General features: G+C 53.4%; 5 protein-coding genes across 6 annotated transcripts; 3 read left to right on the top strand and 2 right to left on the bottom strand.

Annotated features, from left to right (window-relative positions):
• Positions 1 to 76: 76 nt before the first annotated feature.
• On the bottom strand, positions 77 to 3,819 carry CAOG_03109 (phospholipase A2-activating protein). Its single transcript, XM_004363891.2, has 12 exons — positions 3,739 to 3,819; positions 3,188 to 3,365; positions 2,943 to 3,096; positions 2,481 to 2,857; positions 2,218 to 2,410; positions 2,007 to 2,127; positions 1,762 to 1,921; positions 1,524 to 1,670; positions 952 to 1,392; positions 485 to 852; positions 343 to 405; positions 77 to 261 (listed from the first exon to the last, which is right to left on the bottom strand). Exons 1-12 carry the CDS (start codon positions 3,781 to 3,783, stop codon positions 136 to 138), a joined length of 2,373 nt encoding a protein of 790 aa, XP_004363948.1. The 5' UTR covers positions 3,784 to 3,819; the 3' UTR covers positions 77 to 135.
• CAOG_03108 lies at positions 3,795 to 5,496 on the top strand. 2 transcript variants are annotated; one of them, XM_004363890.2, is made up of 8 exons: positions 3,795 to 3,952; positions 4,067 to 4,117; positions 4,218 to 4,319; positions 4,455 to 4,556; positions 4,638 to 4,750; positions 4,878 to 5,019; positions 5,115 to 5,189; positions 5,276 to 5,496. In XM_004363890.2, exons 1-8 carry the CDS (start codon positions 3,902 to 3,904, stop codon positions 5,366 to 5,368), a joined length of 729 nt encoding a protein of 242 aa, XP_004363947.1. In that variant the 5' UTR covers positions 3,795 to 3,901; the 3' UTR covers positions 5,369 to 5,496. The 2 variants fall into 2 exon arrangements, with proteins under 2 accessions (XP_004363947.1, XP_011270237.1); XM_011271935.1 differs by lacking the exon at positions 3,795 to 3,952 and having other exon boundaries at positions 3,995 to 4,117.
• A 253-nt stretch (positions 5,497 to 5,749) lies between these two features.
• CAOG_03107 (phospholipase C delta 4) lies at positions 5,750 to 10,996 on the top strand (the record flags this gene model as incomplete). The annotated part of the gene is made up of 7 exons (XM_004363889.2): positions 5,750 to 7,630; positions 7,733 to 7,837; positions 7,941 to 8,919; positions 9,025 to 9,549; positions 9,662 to 10,463; positions 10,587 to 10,715; positions 10,810 to 10,996. 7 exons carry the CDS (start codon positions 5,750 to 5,752, stop codon positions 10,994 to 10,996), a joined length of 4,608 nt encoding a protein of 1,535 aa, XP_004363946.2.
• Positions 10,997 to 12,075: 1,079 nt separating this feature from the next.
• CAOG_03106 (hypothetical protein) lies at positions 12,076 to 16,714 on the bottom strand. Its single transcript, XM_004363888.2, has 7 exons — positions 16,676 to 16,714; positions 16,229 to 16,294; positions 13,770 to 16,109; positions 13,027 to 13,656; positions 12,682 to 12,930; positions 12,455 to 12,559; positions 12,076 to 12,354 (listed from the first exon to the last, which is right to left on the bottom strand). Exons 1-7 carry the CDS (start codon positions 16,694 to 16,696, stop codon positions 12,145 to 12,147), a joined length of 3,621 nt encoding a protein of 1,206 aa, XP_004363945.2. The 5' UTR covers positions 16,697 to 16,714; the 3' UTR covers positions 12,076 to 12,144.
• Positions 16,715 to 17,386: 672 nt separating this feature from the next.
• CAOG_03105 (hypothetical protein) lies at positions 17,387 to 21,818 on the top strand. Its single transcript, XM_004363887.2, has 9 exons — positions 17,387 to 17,639; positions 18,533 to 18,865; positions 19,059 to 19,831; positions 19,914 to 20,160; positions 20,234 to 20,321; positions 20,423 to 20,465; positions 20,499 to 21,141; positions 21,263 to 21,496; positions 21,606 to 21,818. The coding sequence occupies exons 1-9, from the start codon at positions 17,420 to 17,422 to the stop codon at positions 21,767 to 21,769; spliced, it is 2,745 nt and encodes a 914-aa protein (XP_004363944.2). The 5' UTR covers positions 17,387 to 17,419; the 3' UTR covers positions 21,770 to 21,818.
• The last annotated feature ends 7 nt before the right edge of the window (positions 21,819 to 21,825 follow it).

Raw genomic sequence — 21,825 nt, 5'->3', positions numbered from 1 at the left:
CTTTGCGACAGTGCTGGTTTGAACGACCCATCAAGACAGATGAGCAAGTCTTGTAAACGAGATGCACAAAACAAAAGACCAGTTTAATAAATGTTGCACAGCAATCGAAAAAAAAAATACAACACATCGCTTTCATCATGCGACAAGTCGACGCAACTGAGCCGCGCAGCTGGCAACTTTGGGGGTTGGACTGGACTGCAGCTTGGTGGCAAACGCGGCGATGGCGGCGTTCTTGCGACTTCCGGCATCCCACAGACTCAGCTACCAATGCAAACAAAAAAAAACGACGGAATGAGTGACCATTGAACCATTTTCGTCGTTGCTCGTCATTACGAAACGTACCAAGGTGCCAATGGCAACGCACGCGCGGAATTGGGTCTCGTCGTCCAAATCGGCGAGAATCAACTAAAATCGAAAAAGAAAAGGGGAATCAGCTTGAAATGCAACATTCAATGATCACATTCTCCATGCAAAGCTCCGTTACCTTGCTCAGATGCGAAAACACCGTAGACTCGGCAACCTTGTCGCGCGTGGTGCCAAACAGAACGGCATAATTCAGCAAAACGGTCGCGAGAGCAAGAAGCGTGTTCTTGTTTTTGCTGGCCAGGCAGCCGGTGATGGCCTGGAGCACAGTGCTTCGGTTGGCGTTCATCATCACGCGGCCAGGCTCGAGCGAGAATGCGTTGGCAAAGAAGCGCAAGGACAGCATGCGGTTGGCTTCCGGTCCTTCCAGGTTGCTAAAGTCTGCCGCGTCGATCAGGCTCAGAAGAATTTCCTTGCCGTGTCCCGCAGTCTCGGCAAAGTGCCGCACGCCCGATGGATGCAGCACCACGAGGCGGATGAGATCCAGCACTGGCCACCACAACAACGCAAACAAGGGACGGTGTGAATAACAGCAACAACAACAAATCTTGACCCAAAAAAAAACCAACATCGCGAATCAAAGCTCACCTGGGAAGAGGGATGCCTCGGGCCAGGCCATAATCTTGTTCAAGAGAACAAAGACGCTGGGGGAAATCTCGCTCGAGTGATACTTGGCCGTGTTCTCCAGGGTGCGAGCGAGCTCGTCAATCTCGGCAAGATCGGCGGCTGAAAGCTTGTAAAACCCAGATGGTAGGGCATCGTTCAGCTCGCGAAGCTTTTTGGAGATGGCCGCGTAGTTGAACGCAGCAACATTGATGAACATGAGCTGCGGGAAGTAGCCGGTCGATGCAGGAGCGCTGGAGCTGGACGAACCGGCGCCAGTGAAAGGATCCGTGTTATTGGCACCAACAGGGGTCGAATACTGGCCGGGACCAGAAACAAAGCTGTTGCCCCCAGTGTACGGATCCGGGTTGTTGCCATAATTCTGCGTTGGGGCAGCGCGGTTTCCAGGAACGTAGCGGTTGCCGCCTGTTGCCATTCAATCGTCGAGGTTGTTTACAATGTGTGAGCGAAAACAAAAAAAAACGGGTCGAAAAGACAAAAAGCACAAACGAGGAGGAAACTACAGGGTAAAAGAAGAAAGTGTGCAGATGGATTACCAGTGAATGGATCAGCGTAACCGGCATCGTCGGTACCGAGAGAGACGCCCTTGGTGTTGTCCATAATGAACTTGGCCACTTGATCAAGGAAGAACTGGTCAAGCTCGTTCTCATGAACAAACCGCTGCGCCGCCATCCAGGGATTTTCTGTGTCGGGGAGTGTGCTCAACTCATCAGTCCCCAGAGTACCCAGAACACCAACAACAAACAACTCGACAGACCCAAAAGAACCACTCACCCGCAGTGTTGTAGCCCAGCTTTTTGGCGGGCTTGCCTTCCTCAATCACAATGTTAAACACATAGTCGTATTCTTTGCCGTTCAACAGCTGTTTGCGACTAGAGCCGACTGCATCCACCACGTCGCCAACCTTGGTCCACTCGCCCTTGGCCGCGCTCCACTGTTTTCGCACAGTTGAGTCAGCAACAAAGACTATTCGACGAAACCACACGACAAGCCCCTCACACCTGCAGTCCCACACATACCTGGTAAGCCTCGACAGTGTTGTTGTTGCGCACAATCTTGTTCTGTCCATCCTTGGTTCCAGGGACACTCAGCCCCTCAAGACCAGGGAGCTTGTTCTTGTCAATGTCACCAATTTGTTGGCTGCTCGCCGCGCAAAAACTCCCGTGTGAGCAAAACTTCCTCGTTAAAAAACCCAGTGAGAGGCAACACATTCAAAGAGAGCTCTCATACCTGGGAATCGACTGCGCAGCAACCTGATCGTCAAAATCGCGCAAGGCATCGTCGCTCGCGACTCGGCTCTGGTCTGCAGTGAAGATGCGCGCAGCACCGTCGCTCGAGCCAACAACAATGTCGTTGTTGGGCAACGCGGCCACGGCCCAGATGGTTGGGACGGGCAGGTTGATTGTTTGCACACAGGCACCATCTGAAGGACAGAAAGGAGATTGAGTCTTAATGCATCTCGGACTCTGCCACAAAAGACAGGAAACACGCACCATTCCACAGTTTGACGCAGCGATCTTCGCCCGACGAGACGAAAGCGCCATTGGGAAGCGCGGCTACGCTGTACACAAACGACGTGTGGCCAAACAGCTCTTGCAGCGGCTCGCCGGACATTGTCCAGATGCGAACAGTGCTGTCGTTGCTGCACGAGACAAAGCCAGCACCGCCGGTCAGCAGAGCCAGTCCTCGGACGCAGTCACGGTGGCCACGGATGGTTTTGACGGCAGAGCCATCGCGCCACACGCGAATGGTCTTGTCCGCCGAGCCGGTCAGAATGTCACCGTCCGGCAAGCCAAGCACGGCCCATACGGCCTGCTCGTGGCCAGAGAGCACGCTCAGGCACTCGCCGCCATCCCAGACACGGACGTTTCTGTTGTTGGAGTGAGCAAGACAGAAGACAGTGTCAGCACAAACCTGTGAAATCGAAAAAGCGAATCTGGCTGTGGCACACGTACTTGTCCCAGGATCCAGTGACGAGCAGCCCAGCAGCGGTTTCGCCGATCGCCGAGACAGTGTCGGTGTGGCCTGCGAGTGTGACCAGGGGTTGGTCCAGCGCGTCGGGAAGGAAGACATTGGCAGTCCTGTCGTTGGACGCGGTGACGATCGTTCCTGACACACAAAACCATGACAACATGAAGTCAATCGCGCTCTGGTTTTTCACTGACAGAGCTGCAAGCGAAAACCTCCATCATGGACGCACCTTGTGGAAACGCAGGGGTTGGCTTGGTGATGTACACGGCGACAATAAAGTTGGAATGGTGACCAGCAACGACTGTGCAGTCTGCGTCAGCATACGGCGGGCGCCAAACGCGCGCCGAGCGATCTCGCGAGCCAGTGACAATCACGCCCGACTCCTTGCATGTGGCAATCGAGCGCACCTGTTGATGATTGGCGTTTGCAAGCCAGACACGCGCCAGTGAGCTTCACTGAGAGTGTTTCGTAATGCAAACTCCATACAAAGCAAAATCTTCAATGTTTCGAGATCTCGGCTCAAACGTTCGCGCGCAACCTGCAACGGTCTTCCCCCCCCCCTCTGGTCGCCCAAACTCAATCGCCTCTCAACCAATGCAGATCACGGGACACGCACACACACACAAAACTCTCTGTGCATTCTGAAGCAGCAGAGCACAGATTTGCTCTCAATCGGTTTTTGATGACCAATCTCGCCAGTCATCGCACCCATCCGACTCGACCACTTCTGTGGTAAATCGATAGATGGATGACTCGTGCTGCAGTGTTGGAAAAACGTACGTCTTGCTCGTGGCCGAGGAGCGTCTTGGACAGAGTGTAAGTCATTCGTTCAATCTGCAAAACACGGATGGAAAAGGACTAGTCTTCCTATTGTATTCATCCATTCAACCAAGTCAAAAACGCGCGCTTCGCTCAGCTTGAATAATAAATCAATAATCCGAACATGCGGCGTGGAGTTGGTCTGGCGGGACTGCAAAAGCAAAAGCAGCAACGAGTAAACAGGGCGTTTGAAATTGCATTGAGACCATGGAGCAAACACACGCTCAACCTGACCCGTGCCTCCTCCCGGGTTGGTCACTCGGGATTGTGGTTTGGTTTTTGCATTTAGGAACAATTCGTCTCCAAGGGCAATGAGCTCGAGCAGATGCAGCTGGCACAGGTACCCGTTTGAAGCGTCTCGTTCTCGGCTCCGACTCGTCGTTGTTGCCGTAGCCTCCTCGTCCCTCACCCTGCGTCGCGGTGCGTGCTTCTTGGTGCAGATCACACAACAACTGGAAGTATTCAAGTCCAACTTGGAGGAGTTTGCCACAAAGTACGCCAAGCAGATTCGCAAAAACCCAACCTTCCGTCAGCAGTTCCAAGTCAGTGTCCCAAATCTCGGGCTCGTTGGTTTGCTGAGGGTGATGAGGGTTGATTTGAGTGAATGCATCAAGGTCAAAGTGCATTGAAGCGCGTGACTACTTTTGTTGGCACTGACAGTCGTTTGGCGCTTGTAGGTGATGTGCGGCACCATTGGCGTCGACCCTCTGGCATCCACCAAAGGCTTTTGGTCCGAGTTGCTTGGCGTTGGAGACTTTTACTACGAGCTATCAGTGCAGGTAATCCTGTTGGTGTTGCTTGCGATCATGGAATCGTGTTCAAGCCAATCTTTTGTCCTAAACGTATTTTCCTCCACCCAGGTTGTGGAAGTTTGCCTTGCTACCCGAGCAAGCAACGGCGGCTTTATCACTATGCAAGAGTTGATGACTCGGCTGACCAAGAGGCGAGGCGCAAAGGCACAAGCCATCAGCGAGTACGAGCAGATTTTGAGTTTGTGTCTTTCGCTCGCGCGCAGCGCAGGTCTTTGTTTGTGTTTGCACTCAACACACACTCTGACATGCTTGTGTGCGTGCAACTCTTCTTTTTGACCGTTCCATCAGAGACGACATTGAGCGAGCTATCAAAAAGTTGAAAACACTGGGTCGCGGATTTGACATCCTGGTTGTCGGAAAGCAACGGCTAGTGCGCTCAGTCCCGACCGAGTTGAATGCGGATCAGACTGTTGTGCTTGCAGCCGCTCAGGTAGTGCTCTATCGTGCGATTGGATTTGCGTTTCATGAATGCCTGGGGTTCTTTTCCCACTTCCCTCACTGTGGTGCTGGTTTTGTCTCTTAAAGACCCTTGGCTATGTAACAGAGAGCTCTCTTGTCAGCACTCATGGCTGGAGCGCAGAACGCATTTCCGCAGCATTGGTAGGAACGGTGGTTTCCCAAAGTTGCCTCAGCTTCTCAATTCGCGCTGACTCTCGTGTTCTGTTTGTCAAACTTGATTGTACTAGAATCAACTTCTTCGTGAAGGCATCGTTTGGGTAGACGATCAAGGCTCGGAGCGATCGTACTGGCCGCTGTCATTGCAGCAAACAAGCGGCTGAAGCGTGTTGTCAACGAAACCATTAAAAACGAGCAACATGTCCTTTTCCAATTTCGCCACTATTCACTGAATGTTTCATCCCATTCATGTCCTGTCATTCTTGACTTCTTTTTTTTTTCGAATCCTCACAAATTTGGACTTGATTCCATTTTAAAATTTCAATCTTTGGCATTATTTTTGTTTTAGTTTTGTATTGTTTTCGCATTGGCAGGTTTTGAATGGAAAGCACGTTTTGAATGGAAAGCACCGGCGCGAGACGACCCGCCGCCGATGGGACGCCTGTGACCATTGTGACCACACCGGCGGCCTCAAGCATGCTCATCGCACCGGCGGCAGCGACAGTGGCAGCAGTGGCAGCAGTGGCAGCAGTGGCGGCAGCGAGATGCAACAGGGCGCTCGGGCTGCCGACCCGTCCCCAAAGCGCAAGCTCGCTCGACTCAGTAGCTTCACACCAGTGTCGCCCGCAGAGCTCGCAGACACGCTCGGAGTCTCGCCAGAGGCGGTCGTCCAAGCGCTGGCTTCACAGTCTGGCGCGCTCTCCAGCTCCAGTTTGGCTCTGACTCCCCCTCCAGTGACAGCGGCTCAAGCAGCCCATGCAGCTCATGCAGCTCATGCAGCGCAAGCCGTTGCTGCTGCAGCTCCAGGCGTAACAGTCAAAGCTGGAGCAGAAGCAGCAGAGCGCAGTAGGCCACCAGAAGCTAAATCAGCGCCCAGCTCCAGCTGGACGGCAACAACCTCCGACACGCAGGGCCCAGCTGGTGGCAGTGCAGACATGCGCCATGGCGGGTACGATACGGACGACAGCGACGATGGAAATGCGTACGATCCGTCCGTCTTCCTGCCCGATGCCACGGCTGCAGCAAGTGCATCGCAGCCTCGCCGGAAACGCCGCTCCCGTCGCAATTCCTCACAGACTGGAGACGACACAAGTAGCGCGCACAAATCCTCGAGTCGCCGACGACGAGACAGCGAGTCTTCCTCAAAGCAAGAGAGCGGCGTTGCTGAAGCCGACCCAGCCCACCCGGCAGCAAGCCGCCAACAGTCTGGCGGCAAGGCGCCAAGAGCCAATCCTGCACGAAGCTTCCATCGATACATGTCCACGCCGCTTGGAACGAGTCATTCGGCAACCACAGAAGGAGAGCCAGGAGGGCCCACCCGCGATGCTGCTCGCCGCGTAACAAGCGATGGTGCACTCAAGTTGAAGGCCCAGAGTTTCCCTGCCTATTCCGAGGCGGCCAACACCCTTGTGCATGGTGATGGCGCAGCGACGCTTATGGGCGCCTCGCTCGTCACATTGGTCGATTCGGAACTTGGCATGGCCGATGCTCGCGATCAGGAAAGTAGCGGCTCGGTCCAAACGATCGATTCGACGGGCGACTCATTACTCCTGCTGCCAAACCAGAGGGATGAAGCGCTCGCCGAACACAGCGATGCCGATCTCGCAGAGGACGACGAGGACGACGATGATGGATCGCTGCTTTCGAGTGGAGCAACCGACGATGAAGGCAACGAGCAGTCCGACGAGTTCGATTTGCAACCAGACGGTGCCGACGCCGGATCGGATGAGGAAGACATTTCCACGCGCTTCATGCGCTACTTGAACACACGAGTAGATTCCGACACCATTTTGCTCGAAACAAATCTGGACGATCTGGACGATGTCCTGTCGCAACCAAGCGAGCCCGCCGCAAGCGACAATGCCGCGGCTGAAACGGAAGGCCCATCGCCCCGTGGCTTTACCCGCTCGCACAGTCGGAGAATATCCTCTCGTCGGCCAAACTTTTCCGCGGCCAGCCACCTCGAGCGCTCCGGCTCTGTTGGAAGCGGCCTTGAGTTTGAGGCTGGCGGTCGACGCGGCTCGGCGTCTTCCGTTCAGAGCTCCGACTCTAGCTCGTCGACTGGCATTGCTGCGCCGCCTGGATTGTCGCGCCAGTCGTCCACAATCTCTGCCGACTCGCTCACACCACCAGACCCGTCCAGTGGGCGCAGTTCAGAAACGTCCAGCATGATGGACGAGGAAGACCGCGAGGTCACGCGCCAGTTTGTTCGGCGTCTGAGTGTGAAATCTAGCAAATTCAACGCACCCAACTTCACCCGGCGCTGGCTGGATAGTCCAACTGGCTCCATGGCCGACAAGCTGGACGAAAATGAGGATGCCTCTGGGCATTCCTTGGGCGTCACTGCCAGCCCATCCTTTTCTCGCGTGCCGTCGCAATTGGAGCTCGACGGCATCCCGCAGTCCTTCCGGCGAGATACATCTTCTGTAAGAATGCGTTGGTGTCCGTTGTGTTGAGTGTTCTCCCTCTCCTCCAACGATTTTTCCATTCACCACCCCATTTGTTTGCTGACAATCCCACCGATACAGGCTGACGCCAAGGTCGCAAGCTACCAACAGAAATCGCGCCTTATGAAGTTTTTCGGCGAAGGCATGAACCATTTAGATCCCAAAACGAGCCTAACCATGCCGATTGTATGGGACGATTTGCTGAGCTTGTTGGAATCGCGCTTTTCCTCTCTGCCTGTGCTTATTTTTTTCCCTCTTTGATGATGACGCTGCTGCTTTTTTTTTCCAGGAAACTTGCCTGCAACTCATGGTCAAGGGTGCCAATATGCTCAAGTACACAAGCACGGCGGGCTCGCCGCATCACCGCCTGTTTCGACTGGACCCAAGCAACATGATCATCCTGTGGTACAAGATTTTGGGCAAAGACACGTTTCCCAAGGCCATTCACATCAACAGCATCAAAGAACTGAGGCGCGGGCAGCGCACCAAGCCGTTCGAGAAGGATCCTTGGCGAGATTTGGAAGGGCAGTCGTTTTCGCTCATCTACGGCGAATGGCAGACGCTCGATCTGATTTGCGACTCTCTCGAAGACTACCATACATGGACACGCGGCTTGGAAGCGCTGATTTACTCGACACAGTACCACAAGGAGGATGGCGCCGTGAGTCAGCTTCGCTTGGAATGGCTCGTTGCTTGCCCAACCAGCGCCGAAGGCGTTCTACCTGTCAAGAAGGCCATCACCCTTGTCGAGCGTCTGAGTAACCAGCGCCGAAAACACATGAAGCCCAGCGTCTTGGAGCAAACGATTGGAGCCACGCCCACGGTCACCTTTGACCAATTTGTGTCGCTGTACACGGCCCTGACGCGTCGCCCAGAAATCCTCAAAATGTTCGAGGACCACTGCGCTCGAGACGAGCTCGGACTTGGCTTGTACATGGACGCCGAGTCGTTCTACAAGTTTCTCGTCGAAATCCAGTGCGAAACGGAGTTTTCGATTGACGATGCTCGCACGCTCATTCAAAAGTTCTCTGGCAACGGCAACCGGACCCAGCTTGACATTGTCGGTTTTACGTCGTTCCTCCATAGCGACGACAATAGCCTGTTTGACAAGGTGCAACGCTCAGTGTGCCAAGATATGACGCTGCCTCTCTCGCAGTACTTTATTGCCAGTTCGCACAACACGTATCTGCTCGGCGACCAGCTCAAAGGAGAATCCAGTGTCGAGGCGTACATTCGCGCGCTTGTTTCCAACTGTCGCTGCGTTGAGCGTGAGTATAAGTCGTTGTTGGGGTGTTTTTAATTGTGTTGTGGCTTTGCACTCATTGACATGCGTTTCTCTCTCTATCTCTACTCTGGGGATTTACTGCACTCAGTTGACTGCTGGGACGGCTCTGATGGAGATCCAATCATTACGCATGGCCACACTCTCACAACCAAGATCAAGTTTCGCGACGTCATTATTGCCATCAACGAGTATGCTTTCAAGACATCCCCGTACCCCGTCATTCTCTCGCTGGAAAACCATTGCTCCAAAGACCAGCAAGAAACCATGGTGCAGATCATGCGCGACGTTTTCCAAGCTCGGCTCGTCACCGAAACCTTGTTCCCCGTCGATCCCGAGGACCTTGCGAACGTCGCGTTGCCTTCCCCCGAGCAGCTCAAGTACCGGATTTTGGTTAAAGCGCGTGTCTCGTTAAACCTCAAATCACGCCCAAGCTTGGCTTCGCTTGCAGGGACCTCCACGATTCGGCTCCGCACGAATAGCAACGCGTCTAACGTCGGCAGTTTGTCCAGCATGCCGCCAGCATGGGGTGCAAGCACCACTTCGCTCCTCGTTCCTTCTCTCAGCAGTGCCTCCTTGACTGTGCCAGGCTCTCCCAAGCCTTCGAGATCCAGCAGTAAGTTATCTTTTCAGGAGATTGTTCCAAGTTCGGCAAATAGAGAAAAAACGCATTATTTTTGGGATTGACTTTGTTTTGTTTGCTCTTGTATTGTCTTGTTCCATCGCAGGCATCAGCATGGAAGTGCTGCCCAGCTCGCCTGCAGCGGCTTCTGCGAGTTCTGCTGGCTCTGCTGGTTCTGCTGTCTCTACTGGTTCTGCACCACCACCCTTCTTATCTTCGACCGCTTCCTCGATGAATCTCAACGGCGACTCGCTTGTAGAGGAAGGCACGGCGGCAGAGGAGGTGAAAGCCATTCAACCGTTGGCCGATCTGGCCGTGTATTGCCAAGGCGTCTCCTTTGTCTCGTTCGTGCACAGTCGGGAAAATCACACCAACTTTATGCAGTCGTCGTTTGGCGAAACCAAAGCCAAGAAGATTTGCGTCAGCCAGGCCGTGTCCTTCGTCTCTCACAACCGAGCACGCCTGAGCCGCGTCTACCCATCTGGATCACGCTTCAACTCGAGCAACTTTGATCCTCAGTTGTTTTGGAACTGCGGCATCCAAATGGTTGCGCTCAACTACCAAACCAACGACGCAGCCATGTTTGTCAACCGCGGCATGTTTAGCCGGAACGGCGGGTGCGGCATGATTCTCAAGCCCATCAACATGCGCTCGCCCGAGCTTTCGTTCGACCCTCAGCAAAAGACTGGTCTCTACGCCGAGCAGACTCCCTCCTTCCTCTCAATCAATGTCATTGCAGGCTTGCATCTCAGCGATGGCAAAAACCGATCCCGGCTCCCCGACATTGCCACGTCCATCTCCAGCTCTGTCGTTGTCGAAATTCGCATTTCTGGCGTGAATCGGGACACTGGTTCGCAGCGCACTTCGGCTGTTCGTGGGAACACGTTTGATCCGGAGTGGAATCAGCGGTAAGTGCAGTGTTCCTTTAGTTTTTTTTTTTTTTTTTTTCTTGTTTGGGCATCAATGAGGTCCATTTCACTCATTTTTCGGTACTTGATCCTTTGTTGGTGGCTTGCTCTTTTCTTGGTCAGACTGGACTTTCAAGTTGTCGCTCCCGAGCTGGCGACGGTTGGATTTTTCGTTTGGGAAGAGCACGGACGGTCGACGCGGTTGCTTGGGCATGAGGTTGTGCCTTTTGTTGCCCTCAAGCCTGGCTACCGGTAAGGCGTCTTTTGTCTGATTTTCGGGCTCGATTTTCAGTTGGCGATGTGAGAATGCTAACGCGCTGTCGTTGTTTGCCTTGTCTGCATGTAGCCATATTCGCCTTCGAACGCACTATCACGAGCTGCTGCCTTTCAGCTGCTTGTATGTGCATTCGTCCTTCAGCGCTCTGACCAACAAGGTTGTTTCCATGCGTGGCAGTGTCCATCGACCCGACTCCAAGCAGCAGAAAAAGTGGGGCGGCGTTGGCCGCCGATCGAATGAAGCTGTTCAACTTTAAGCAGTTCTCTTTGTCGAAGGCTAATCACTCGCCAGCATTCGTGTTCCTAGTTCCCCTTTCTTTGTTAATTATTATTATTGTTAGTATTTGTTCGCTGTGCTTGTTCCTCCACAATAATGCCATTTCTCAGCCTCCACCATTGATTACAGTTTGATCGCGCGTCCCCACCCCCCTCCCACCATGCATGCCATCGAGCACGCATCCTTTGAGGAAGCTTTTGCATGTGTATTGACCTTTCGTTCTCGACATCCGCTCAATGCCTCACTCTTTACTCTTTGAGGATTTTAGCAGAGTCAAGCCAGTCTTTGTTTGAATTAGGTTTTCTATTTTTTTTTTTTTTTTTTTTTGTGGTCGCCTTTTGCCCATTCCCAAACCCCGCTTCTCTTGGTCGTCACTTCCGCGAAAATGGCTTCGACCGTCTCTACTAGCATGGATCTGGCAGGAGCCCAGCCATCATCAATGCCCAGCAGCGGCAGCGTGGCTGCTGATCATGTTGGCCAGCCAACCGCACTGCGCCGCCCGGGCGACGACCTGTCCAAGCCAATGCCAGGCCAGCGCGCCGGCACCGCCGACCACTCTGGCACGATCAATGTCGCAGCCGTCAGTGGCTCCAAGAAGGCCCGGTCGCCACTCGACCGACTCAAAAAGATGTAACCAATGCTCCAAACATAGCAACCGCTTTGATGTTTGTTTCCTGTTGTTGTTCTACTTTCTGTCGTCTCCCCCCCTCTGTCAACATCTGCAAATACAAACCCACCTCCATGTCATTGAATACCAAGCAAGTCGCCTTTGTACACTGTGTTCCAAACCCGAACAACAAAGCGTAACAGATCTCTTTTGTTGGCAACTGACACACAAAAAAAAACCGAGTCATCGATTTGTCGTTATTTTTGGTCGAAAAAACAAAAACACCAAAACCGCACAACTGCGGGATTTGGTGCTGGCCGACTCCCTCCACCTCAGACATGACACGCACTGAGTGTCAGAGTCGCTTGAATAGCAACAGTTGTACAACAACAGCAAGTTTTTTTAAAAAAAAAAAGGTGGAAGAGAACCTTGTTGGCTTTGAAAAAAAAAAACAAAGAAAAACGACCAACTGTATTTTGTTCAATCAAACAACGAGAAAAGGTAGCACCACGGAATCGAAATTATGCGCTGCCCAGGAGACTTTCAACGGCAACTCGGTCATCAGCAGGAAGTTGCGACAAGACAGCCAAGTAGTCTGGATAGGTGCCAGCGAGGAGGCGCAACAACTCGACCAATTGCGCAGCAACCTCGGGCGCGGTCGACAGCTCAGTCGCGGCCTCGCGGAGCACGTGAGCGCTGGCTGCAATGAGCTGAGGCATGAACTTCCAGATCTATGTCAAGCACGGAAAACCACAACAAAATATAGGAAACGGCCGTCAATGAAAAGCGCACCAACTACTGTAAAATGAGCGCAAACAGTTCTGAACATACCGTGGCATTGTTTTGCTGAACCAGCGCAATCAGCACAGGATAAACAGTCTTGTTCTCAGCAAAGTCAACCCTGAGCGGAAGATGCTGAAGAATGGCGGCAATCGCCTATTGCGAGAGAAGCGGAAACGGAAAAAAAAAAAAAAAAAAAAAAAAAAAACACACAAAAAGGAAAAATGAGAAAAAGGTTCGAGACACAACCATTGCAGCTTGCCAGATTGCGTTTTTACCATCTCCAGTGGCAACTGAGCAGCGCCGACCGAAATCATGCGGCAGAAGGCACCGCAAACGTTATCGCGCGTGTTGTAGAGCTCGCGCTCCTGCTGGAAGACGTTGGCCAAACACTTGAAGATTTGACCGAAATGTGGCAGGAGGACGGAGCTGGCCACCTCGCACACCACGCCAGTGCCGTAGCTGCTGTTTGAGCAGACCTCGTCGTTTGGATCTCCAAGCCCGGTCAGGAAGAACTCGAGCAACATCTACCAAGACCATCGTGACACGATGAGTCAACCAAAAAACAGAACAGCATCACGCCTCGCAGCCTCAAGCCTCAGGCCGAAAGAAGACACGCTTACAGGTGCATAGGGAATCGTGCCTTCACGAGCCGCAGCAACAATTTCAGCAACAATGCCCACAGCCAGAGACCGCTCCGACTCGGAACGGTCCTTCTGGGCGTACAGTCCAATCCAGCGCATGATTTTCGGGAGGTGGGTTGCGAAAGCAGGGCCGACAGCCCGCGCACAGGTCGAGAGCAAGGCTGCTGCAGTCTCGATCAAAATTTGCTCAGTTTCAGCAATGTCCTGAGAGTCGCTAGCATCGGCAGCATTGTCGGCGAGATTCTCCTCGTCGTCTTCGTCGGCGTTGGAGCTGGCGCTGTCTCCTTGGCACATGGCCTTTCGCTGGAGCACACGATAGATAAATTTGAGCAGACGCTCACCAACACCGTTGGCCAGTGCGGCAGGCCCCATCGTCGTGATGATTGTGTCGAACGACTCGAGCGTAGCAATGACGACGGTGGGGTCGTTGTCCAGTCGCAATCGTCGCAGCATGGTCGGGAAAATAACAGTCATGGCGCCCACCGTCTCTTCGGAAGGGAAAACGGTCACCAACTCGGGAGCAGAAGCCGTCCAAGAATAGTCACCAGCTGCCGCCTTGTATAGCGCGCCGAGGATGTCTGTCAGCGATACTACAGAAGCCTTGCGAATCTGCAGTGTTCACAAGGTACAGAAAACAGCAAGTGAGCAAGCAAAACAAAAAAACACAATCCGATTCCCTTTTTTTTTTTTTTTTTCGTTCAAATCAAACAAATTTTGCATACTTCGGGATAGTGATACCGCGTGAGCTCGCACAAGACCGACATCACAGCGGGGATGAACGGGTGGAACCCAGAGAAGCAATGGACGCACAGCTCGCCAAGAACGTTGATGGCAGTCTCCTTCTCCTCCAGGAAGGTGTCTGTCGCGCGGATTTCATCGACGTCCGAATCCTCGCCGGAATGGTCGTCGTCGTCGTCGTCCTCGCCAGCCTGTTCGTTTTCGTCGTCACTGGCCTCGGGCTCGTCTTCGGCGCCCTGGTCAACATCGAGAGATGGAGGGAGACGGAATCCCTGATCATCGTTGGACTTTGCACGATGCATCTCGAGTCCGTAGTTGGACTCGCACACAGAGAGCAGAGTGGGCATCAAGTGTGGGAGATACGGCGAGAACGCCTCCTTGAACACCGCCGCGAGCGATGCAAACAGGGAAAACGTGCTCTGGGACAGCTCTGCGTCGTCAGCGTGTTTCTCAAGCCCAGCCACAACCACAGGCATGATTTGCTCAGCGACAGAGCCGCAGTGCTCACTCCCGACGGCCTTCACAATCGATCCAAGTGCGTCTGTCGCGCCGATGCGCAGAGGCATGTGCTCGTCGTCCTCTATTGCCAGAAATTCAAGCAGAGACGGCAGGATTTGGGGCAGGTATGGCACAAACTCGCTCTTGGCGGCCAGGGCGACAGCCGCAACACCGCCAACAGCATATGCGCGTGTGTTGAGGTGGGTTGCGTTGGCAATCACGAGAAGAAGCTGGCCCACAACGTGAGGGACATAGGGGAGCACACGCTCGCCGAGGTGGAAGCAGTAATGTTCGATCGAGTAGCCAGCCTTTTCCTGAACGCGCTCAGAAGGATCGGTCAGCGCGAGCATCAGACGTGGCATGACCTGCTCGTGATAGTCGAGGACCTCCTCGATGGTGGAGCTCATTTCAGCCAGCGCAATGACGGCGGCCTCACGAACAAACGAGTTCACAGCGTCTTCGATGCAAACGCCAATGTACTGCAGAAGCAACGGCAAGTGCTCGGCCAGAGCCGCTGGGCAGCCCTCGCAGAGGACTTGCAAGCAAATCATGGCAGCTTTACGGTGGTATGGGTTGGGCGAGGACATGGCGCTCGCCATCAGGTCAAGAATGGGAGGCAGGACAAGCGAGGCGGGGAAGCTCAAGCCGAAATGATGAATAATCTGGCCGGCGACCTGGAATGGCTTGTCACCAATGCTTTGACCACCTTCCTCGTCTTCGTCATCGTCGTCGTCGTCGTCGTCTTCAGCATTGGCCTGGGCTTGTTGTTGTTGTTGGCCACCGCGAATGTTCTGGGCGTCCTCTTGTGCGTCATACGTGCCGCCGTAGTGCAGCGCCAGCTGTTCGTCGTGCTCAGCAAGAATGTTAAACAGCGCAGGGATGACTTGCTGGATGACCTTGCTCGAGCTCAGCGCTCGACGCTTGAAACTGGCAAACCAGGACAGCAAGGAGAGCGCCTTGATGCGTGCATCATCGGGCACCGCACGGTTTGCTCCGATTTCCACCGCAAATTCAATCACAGCGTGGGCAATCGGCGCAATAAGGGGCAAGGGGGACTCGATGGCTTCGTCGAACAGCTCCAAGGCAAGGATGGCGCTGGTCTGGTCGTTGGCCGCAAACCGCGCCCGGATAAAGTCCAGAGCACTCAGGAGCAGCCCGCGGAATTGCACCAACGTCTGCTCTTGCAGAGACTGGGCGACAGCCGCGAGCTGTGACTTGCTGGCCTTGCTTCCCTTTGCTTTTCGGCGAGCCCGATCCGCCACTTGCTGGATGTCAACGCCAGTGCTGATGGCGGCAAGAGTGAGAAAGTCGAACTGGTCGAGCAGCGGCGTGAGGAATGTCATGGCCTCGATGGCAAGCTGTTGAATAGACGGATTGGCAGCGTCGGCGAGCGCCAGGGCAAACATTTGCAGCAACGACGGCAGGTGGGGCTCGAGGAAGCTGTCGCCCGACTCGCACATCATGCGCACAACGTAGATGCCAATCTCGCGGTGTGCAACTTCGCTGGACTGGCTGCATTGGAAGACAAACTGAACCAGCTCGGGCCAGTTGTTGGCGCGCATGTCGTGCTTGGCAATAATGCCAATGACGGCGGCAGTGGCGTGCCGCACAATACTCAGAGGCTCGACGGCAATCATGGCCAGCAGATTCGCCTTGATCCACACATGCACGTCTGCAGGGAGCTTCATCCACTGACGGATGAGGCGAGCACGCACAATAACGCCCGCCAGTTGGCGCACGCCCGCATTGGTTGATGCGCCCAGCACGTGAACAAGCGCCGGCACGCAGACCGGAAGACCAAAGAATGCATTGAGCTCTGCGGTGGCCTGTTGGAAGGTTTTTTTGAGGGGGGGGGATGAGTGAATGAGTGTGTTGGGTGCAACACGCTTTTGCCACGGTGGAAGCCATCGACAATGCAACAGTACTTTGCAGATGTTCTACAAACCTGAGAGATCAATGCGCTATCTGGCTGCAAGACTTGAGCCAAGTGGTGCTCGAGCGTCGCCAATGTCTGTGCAGAATGAGAACGAAAACAGGGTCGAGTCAGCGCACTGCTCTCCACCAAAGTCGCTGAACTGGGTGCGCTTGTGAATATGAATTGGAGTGCGGATTCGTGATGGAGTAGTTTGATGTCAATGGGAGTGGTTTCTGTAGCACTTTGAGATTGAGCAGCGAGAGTGAAAAGCCGCCACATGGTCCCTCTCTCTCTCGCTCTGGTCTTCCTCACGTCCTCCAATGCAGCTCCACTTCTGACGATTGAGCTCACTCGTCCCGTAGAGCACCACTCAAAGCCAAGCTCACTCGAAGGCAACAGCAAGGGCATGTCGGTCGCTGGTCGTTGGTTTGGGGGAAAGGGAAAGTTGTCACTGTGGCTTGAGCACCAAAAACGCACCTGCGGATCGAGTTGTTCCATTGGAAAGAAAAGTATGAGTGAAGTGCATTTCGATTTAGAAACTCTGGAGCATCTTCATCGTGGTGGTTGATGAATGTATCAGAGGAAGATTGTTTGAATCAGAGAGGCTCAAAGGAGGATGAGAAAGCGACCGATTGGGAAAAACACCACTTGCTTCAAACTGTCTATTTGCCATCGCAATCTCACGTCGTTAGCGAACAATCTGCCGCCCATTTCGTCAATAGAACAATGCTAAATATAATTCAGTACAGGATTTTCGAATTGTGCAAGGTGAAGCACGGGAATTAGCGCTGAGCGATCGGTTCCAAACTTTGTCGGCGTTCAAGCATGAAGAATCATGTCTTGGGTGGCATAAATTCGCCCACCGTCAATTTTCAGTATTACTGAGCATTGTTGTGATGTTATTATATCGTCTTGGTGTGTATCCAGCCGAGATGTGCAGTTTTGAAGCAAAACGAGAAAAATAAAAACCAGCAACTTGAAAAACTGCAAAACCAGAACGCTGCCGCCGACTCGACGCAAAAACGCCTCATCCGCGCCTGCCCTTGTAAAATCAACCATAATAGAATTCGATACGGGATTAGCCAGCACTCCCATCCCCCAAAGTCAGCCATTTGCACGCTTTGGGCTTTGGCCTTTCGACTTCGACCTCCACTCTTTTTTTTTTTTTTTTTTTTTTTTTTGTTTTTTCCCTCCTTTTCATTCTGACTGCCCCCCTTCCAGATGGCAGGATCGGTCGTTATCACTGCGGATGCGCAGGGCATCATTCTGAGCGTCAACCAGCAGTGCGTCGACATGTTCGGCTACAGCGGAGAGGAGCTCATTGGGCGCAACCTGACCTGTCTGATGCCAGCGCCCTATTGCTATCTCCACGACGGCTTCCTCAAGCGCTTCAAGGAGACTGGCGAGTCGCACATCATCGGATCCTCCCGCGTCGTCGAAGGTACGGCCCCAGTTTGCACTCTTCCACCTTCCATCTCCCTCTTCCCCGTCTACTGCTCCTGCTCCTGCTCGCCACATCTTGCTTTGTGTTAGATCGTGCAGGATATTTTCCCGCGTTTTTTTTTTTTTTTTTTTTTTGAATTGGCTCGATTGGCTTTTTGCTTGGTTTCCGTTTGCCCTGTCGACGCGATTTGTCACGACCGCGGCCAGACAGGCTTGCTCTTATATTTCCTCTTCTTCTCTCATCATGGGGGCGGCCTCAGCTCGGCCTTCGACTGTCGCGCTGATGTCAATGCCGCCGATCTGTCTTGCAGCCTCTTTTTTTTTTTTTTTTTTTTTTTTTTTTCCCCGTCTTGCTTCCACCTGCTTCCGTCGAGTTCGGCCATCGCTTTCTCCCCGCCCACCCAGCTGGCATTTCCGAGGCACGTTGCTCTCTTGTTGACTTGCACGAGCAGCACAACGATCCAGACTCCACCCAGTGCAGTCTCAATGCACTCTGCTGTGTCTTGGGTCGGTTCCGTTCAGATGTTTGTCTTTTTTTTTTTTTTTTTTTTCGGGTTTTATTTTTTCGCCGTTTCGCTGGTTCGTCTCGGTCTCGTGGCGAGGGCGGCAGGCCAACCTCAAACCAGACTCATTTGACCTTGTATGCGTGTGCGACAAACGGTCGGCTATGGGATGGTTGGTGGAAGAAGTGGAAGAGGTGGAGGTGGAAGCTATTGAGCCTTCCCGAGTCGCTCAGACAACAGGAGGAGGCATGGCTTTTGTTCTCACCATGGCAGTCAGGTCGTGCTACGAAGGGTGGCACGAATTTGGTCCAAAGGGTGCACGAACCATCTGTTCGATTCTATTGCTGAAAACTACCTCTCACCGCTTGTTTTCGCTGTCACTCTGCAGGCAAACACAAGAACGGCCTAGTATTTAATATACGATTATCAGTATCGCACATAGTATTAGATGACGAAACGCTATACGTCGGGCTCATGGAAAAGGTCGAGGAGCAAGTGGCAAGAGTCACGATTGACACGAGAGGGTTGATAATATCGGTCAATCAGCTCTGCACGCAGCTGTTCGGGTACCATTCCGAGGAGCTTGTCGGCCACCCGGTCTCCATTCTCATGCCGGAGCCCTATGCTTCACACCACGACCACTTTCTTCGAAACTATCAAAACACTGGCCATCAGAAGGTGATGAACAAGATTCGCAACCTCGAAGGTCGCCGCAAAAACGGTACGTCTGTGCAGAGTTGCAACGCGCCCCGACTAGTGGGGGGGGGGGGCGGGGATGTGTGTGTGTGTGTGTGTGTGTGTGTGTGTGTGTGTGTGTGTGTGTGTGTGTCGTCTTCCGACTTTCTTGCTGCTGGGGGATGGACTGCATCACCCTACCCTCACTTTGGAAGCTTGCCTTGAAATCTCGAAACCAGGCCAAGTGTTCCCGATGACGCTCAAAGTCACCGAGCAAAGCTTCAACGGGGTTGTTCAGTATGTCGCCGAGATGCTGGACATGGAAACGGACGACAAGAACGCCGTTTTGACCTGCGACCCACTCGGCACCATTCGTTCCGTCAGTAACAACCTGCTCACCTTTTTTGGCTTCAAGGCTGCTTCTGAAATTATTGGTCAAGACATTACCCTGCTCTTCCCATCGTTCGACATTGCCCAACGCGATCGCGATCTTGCGCGCTTGCAGCTCATGGCTCGCCATTCCGACGGCTCGACGTTCGATGCTCTCGTCGAGTTGAACGAGTTTTCCGTGGCCAGCGAGCTGCTCTGGTCGGTTCGTGTGACCAGGGCCCGCTCGGCTCCGTCATCGCGTGCGTCGTCCACGTCGTCTTCGGCCGCCAGCAGCGCGCACAGCCATCCGGATCATCCGCACGTGCCTCCGACCGCGGGAGGCGGCTCCGGCAGCCACAGCCACGCCTCCCTCACGACTGTCGACTCCATCATGCAGGGCGTCGGCCAGTACATTGGCAATTATCGCGTCGGCAAAATGCTTGGCTCTGGGTCATTCGGTGCCGTGTTGCTCGCCACCCATCGCTTGACGGGCAAGCTGGTGGCCATCAAAATCGTCATGACCAACGCTCGCGGAAGCAATATCGAGCGTGAAATCCAAATTCTTCGGCGCACTCGCCATCGCAACATTGTTCGCCTCTACGAGGTGATTCAGACCCCACAGCGCACGTTCATGGTCACAGAGGTGAGGAAGTGCAGATCATTGCGTCTTGTTGTTGTTGAACATTTGCTTGTACTCACTACTCGTCATCACACACGTCGAATAGTATGCAAGCGGCGGTGAGCTCTTTGATTATGTCAGCAACACTGTTGGCCACGGGTTGGACGAGAGTGAAGCACGCATGTACTTCCGAGATCTCGTGTCTGCCATCGACTACCTGCATTGCCAAAATATTATCCACCGCGATCTGAAGCTGGAGAACCTGCTGCTCGACTCGCAAGGCAATGTGAAATTGATTGACTTTGGGTTGAGCAACTTTATGAAGATTGCCGAGCGCATGAACACGTGCTGTGGTAAGTGTGATTTGATCGATGTTGACGAGAGGCGAGACAATTCAACTGACATCCGCATGATTGCATTCGACAGGGTCGCCAATGTATGCTGGTCCTGAAATGTATCGTCGAGTCAAGTATGAAGGCCCTGAAGTGGACGTGTGGAGCATGGGTGTGATTCTGTGAGTTTTTTTTTTTTTTTGCTCGAGTCTGTGCGACGATGGCCCCTCTGGCATGCAAACAATGTTTTCTCACTGTTTTTTCTTCTTGTGCGGAATCTCAGGTATGCACTGGTTGTGTGCAATCTTCCTTTCGACACGCCTGAGGAAATTATCAAGGGCGTTTACGTTTTGCCCAAGCATCTGACCGCAGAGTGCCGCGATTTGCCCAAGCATCTGACCGCAGAGTGCCGCGATTTGATTAGCCGCATGCTCGTTACCGACCCGAAGCAGCGTATTTCCATTGCCGATATTTGCAATCATCCTTGGGTGAACAAGGGCCTCCCGCCACTTCAGCGCGCTCAAGTCATGACCTCGCTGCCAGAGACGCCGGTTGATCCCGAAATTGTCAGCACAATGAGCGACGCAGGCTTCTCGTCCAGTGTTGTGCTCGCATCCTTGCGAAATCACTCGTTCAATCAAGTCACAGCGACGTATTACTTTTTGGAGGAGAAGAAAATGATGATGCGCCTCATGATGGGCGCGCAGCAGCAGCAGCAGCAACAACAACAACAACAGCAGCAACAACAACAACAGCAGCAGCAACAGCAACAGCAAATGCAGCAACAGCAGCAATCCAACCCGGGAGCGCTCGCCCTGCCTGCCATGTCCTCTCCTTCTCCCCGAATGCAATCTCCCGCGCCCACTCATGCCTGGGGTAAGCTATCGACCAACCCAGGTCCGAGCGCAGCAGTAGCGGCAGCAGCGGCAGCAGGTGGCTGCACGTTCTTGAATTACCGTACCGCTGCTTCCCCCGCAGAAAGCATCAGCACGACTGCTTCCTGTACGTCAAACAGCGAATGCAATCAGCCTTTTGTTTTGCGCACCCGATATTGCTCCTTGTCGATTTTTGCACTCACTTTCCGCATTGCTTTTTTTCATTCGTTTGTTTGCATTTGTTGCAGCTGCCATGTCGGTCAGCAGTGATGAGAACCCAGCGCCGGCCGCTGACCCTCAATTATACGAATCGTATCGCTGTCCCAATTGCAATTTTATTGACGAAGAGGCCGCTCGTGCCGATCTCACTCTGGCACAGAGTGTACAAACGCTGATGCGCTCCATTTCGTCGTCCTCGACGCCAATGTCGACGCAAAATCTGCCTGGACCAACCATCAAGAAGCGACGAGCAGATGAAGACGGTGCGCATGTCTTTTCCACCCTTCTTGTCGAATGTTGAGTGGCGGCGATTTCTAACTTGTTTTTTTCTGGATGGATTTGGATTGTGTGGTTTTTTTTTCGTCATGACAGACGCTATTGCACCTTTGGAGTCGATGGACACCACGTTGTCGTCCACATCCTCGGATTCCTCCACATCTGGTTTGTTCGGTATTCACTCGTTGCCGACAACAAAGCAAGAACTGCACCAGTTGATCTTGGCCGCCCTCTCCCAGTTCAAACGTCTTTCTATGTAACAGCGCTTTCAGCGTTTATCCAATAAACACAATGGATTTGCAAAAACACAAAAGTG

The sequence above is a fragment of the Capsaspora owczarzaki genome, assembly GCF_000151315.2.
Source record: "Capsaspora owczarzaki ATCC 30864 unplaced genomic scaffold supercont2.4, whole genome shotgun sequence".
NCBI classification, from domain to species: Eukaryota; class Filasterea; order Ministeriida; family Capsasporidae; genus Capsaspora; species Capsaspora owczarzaki.
The sequence above is the reverse complement of the archived record's forward strand: the minus strand, read 5'-3'. Positions and strand labels throughout refer to the sequence as shown.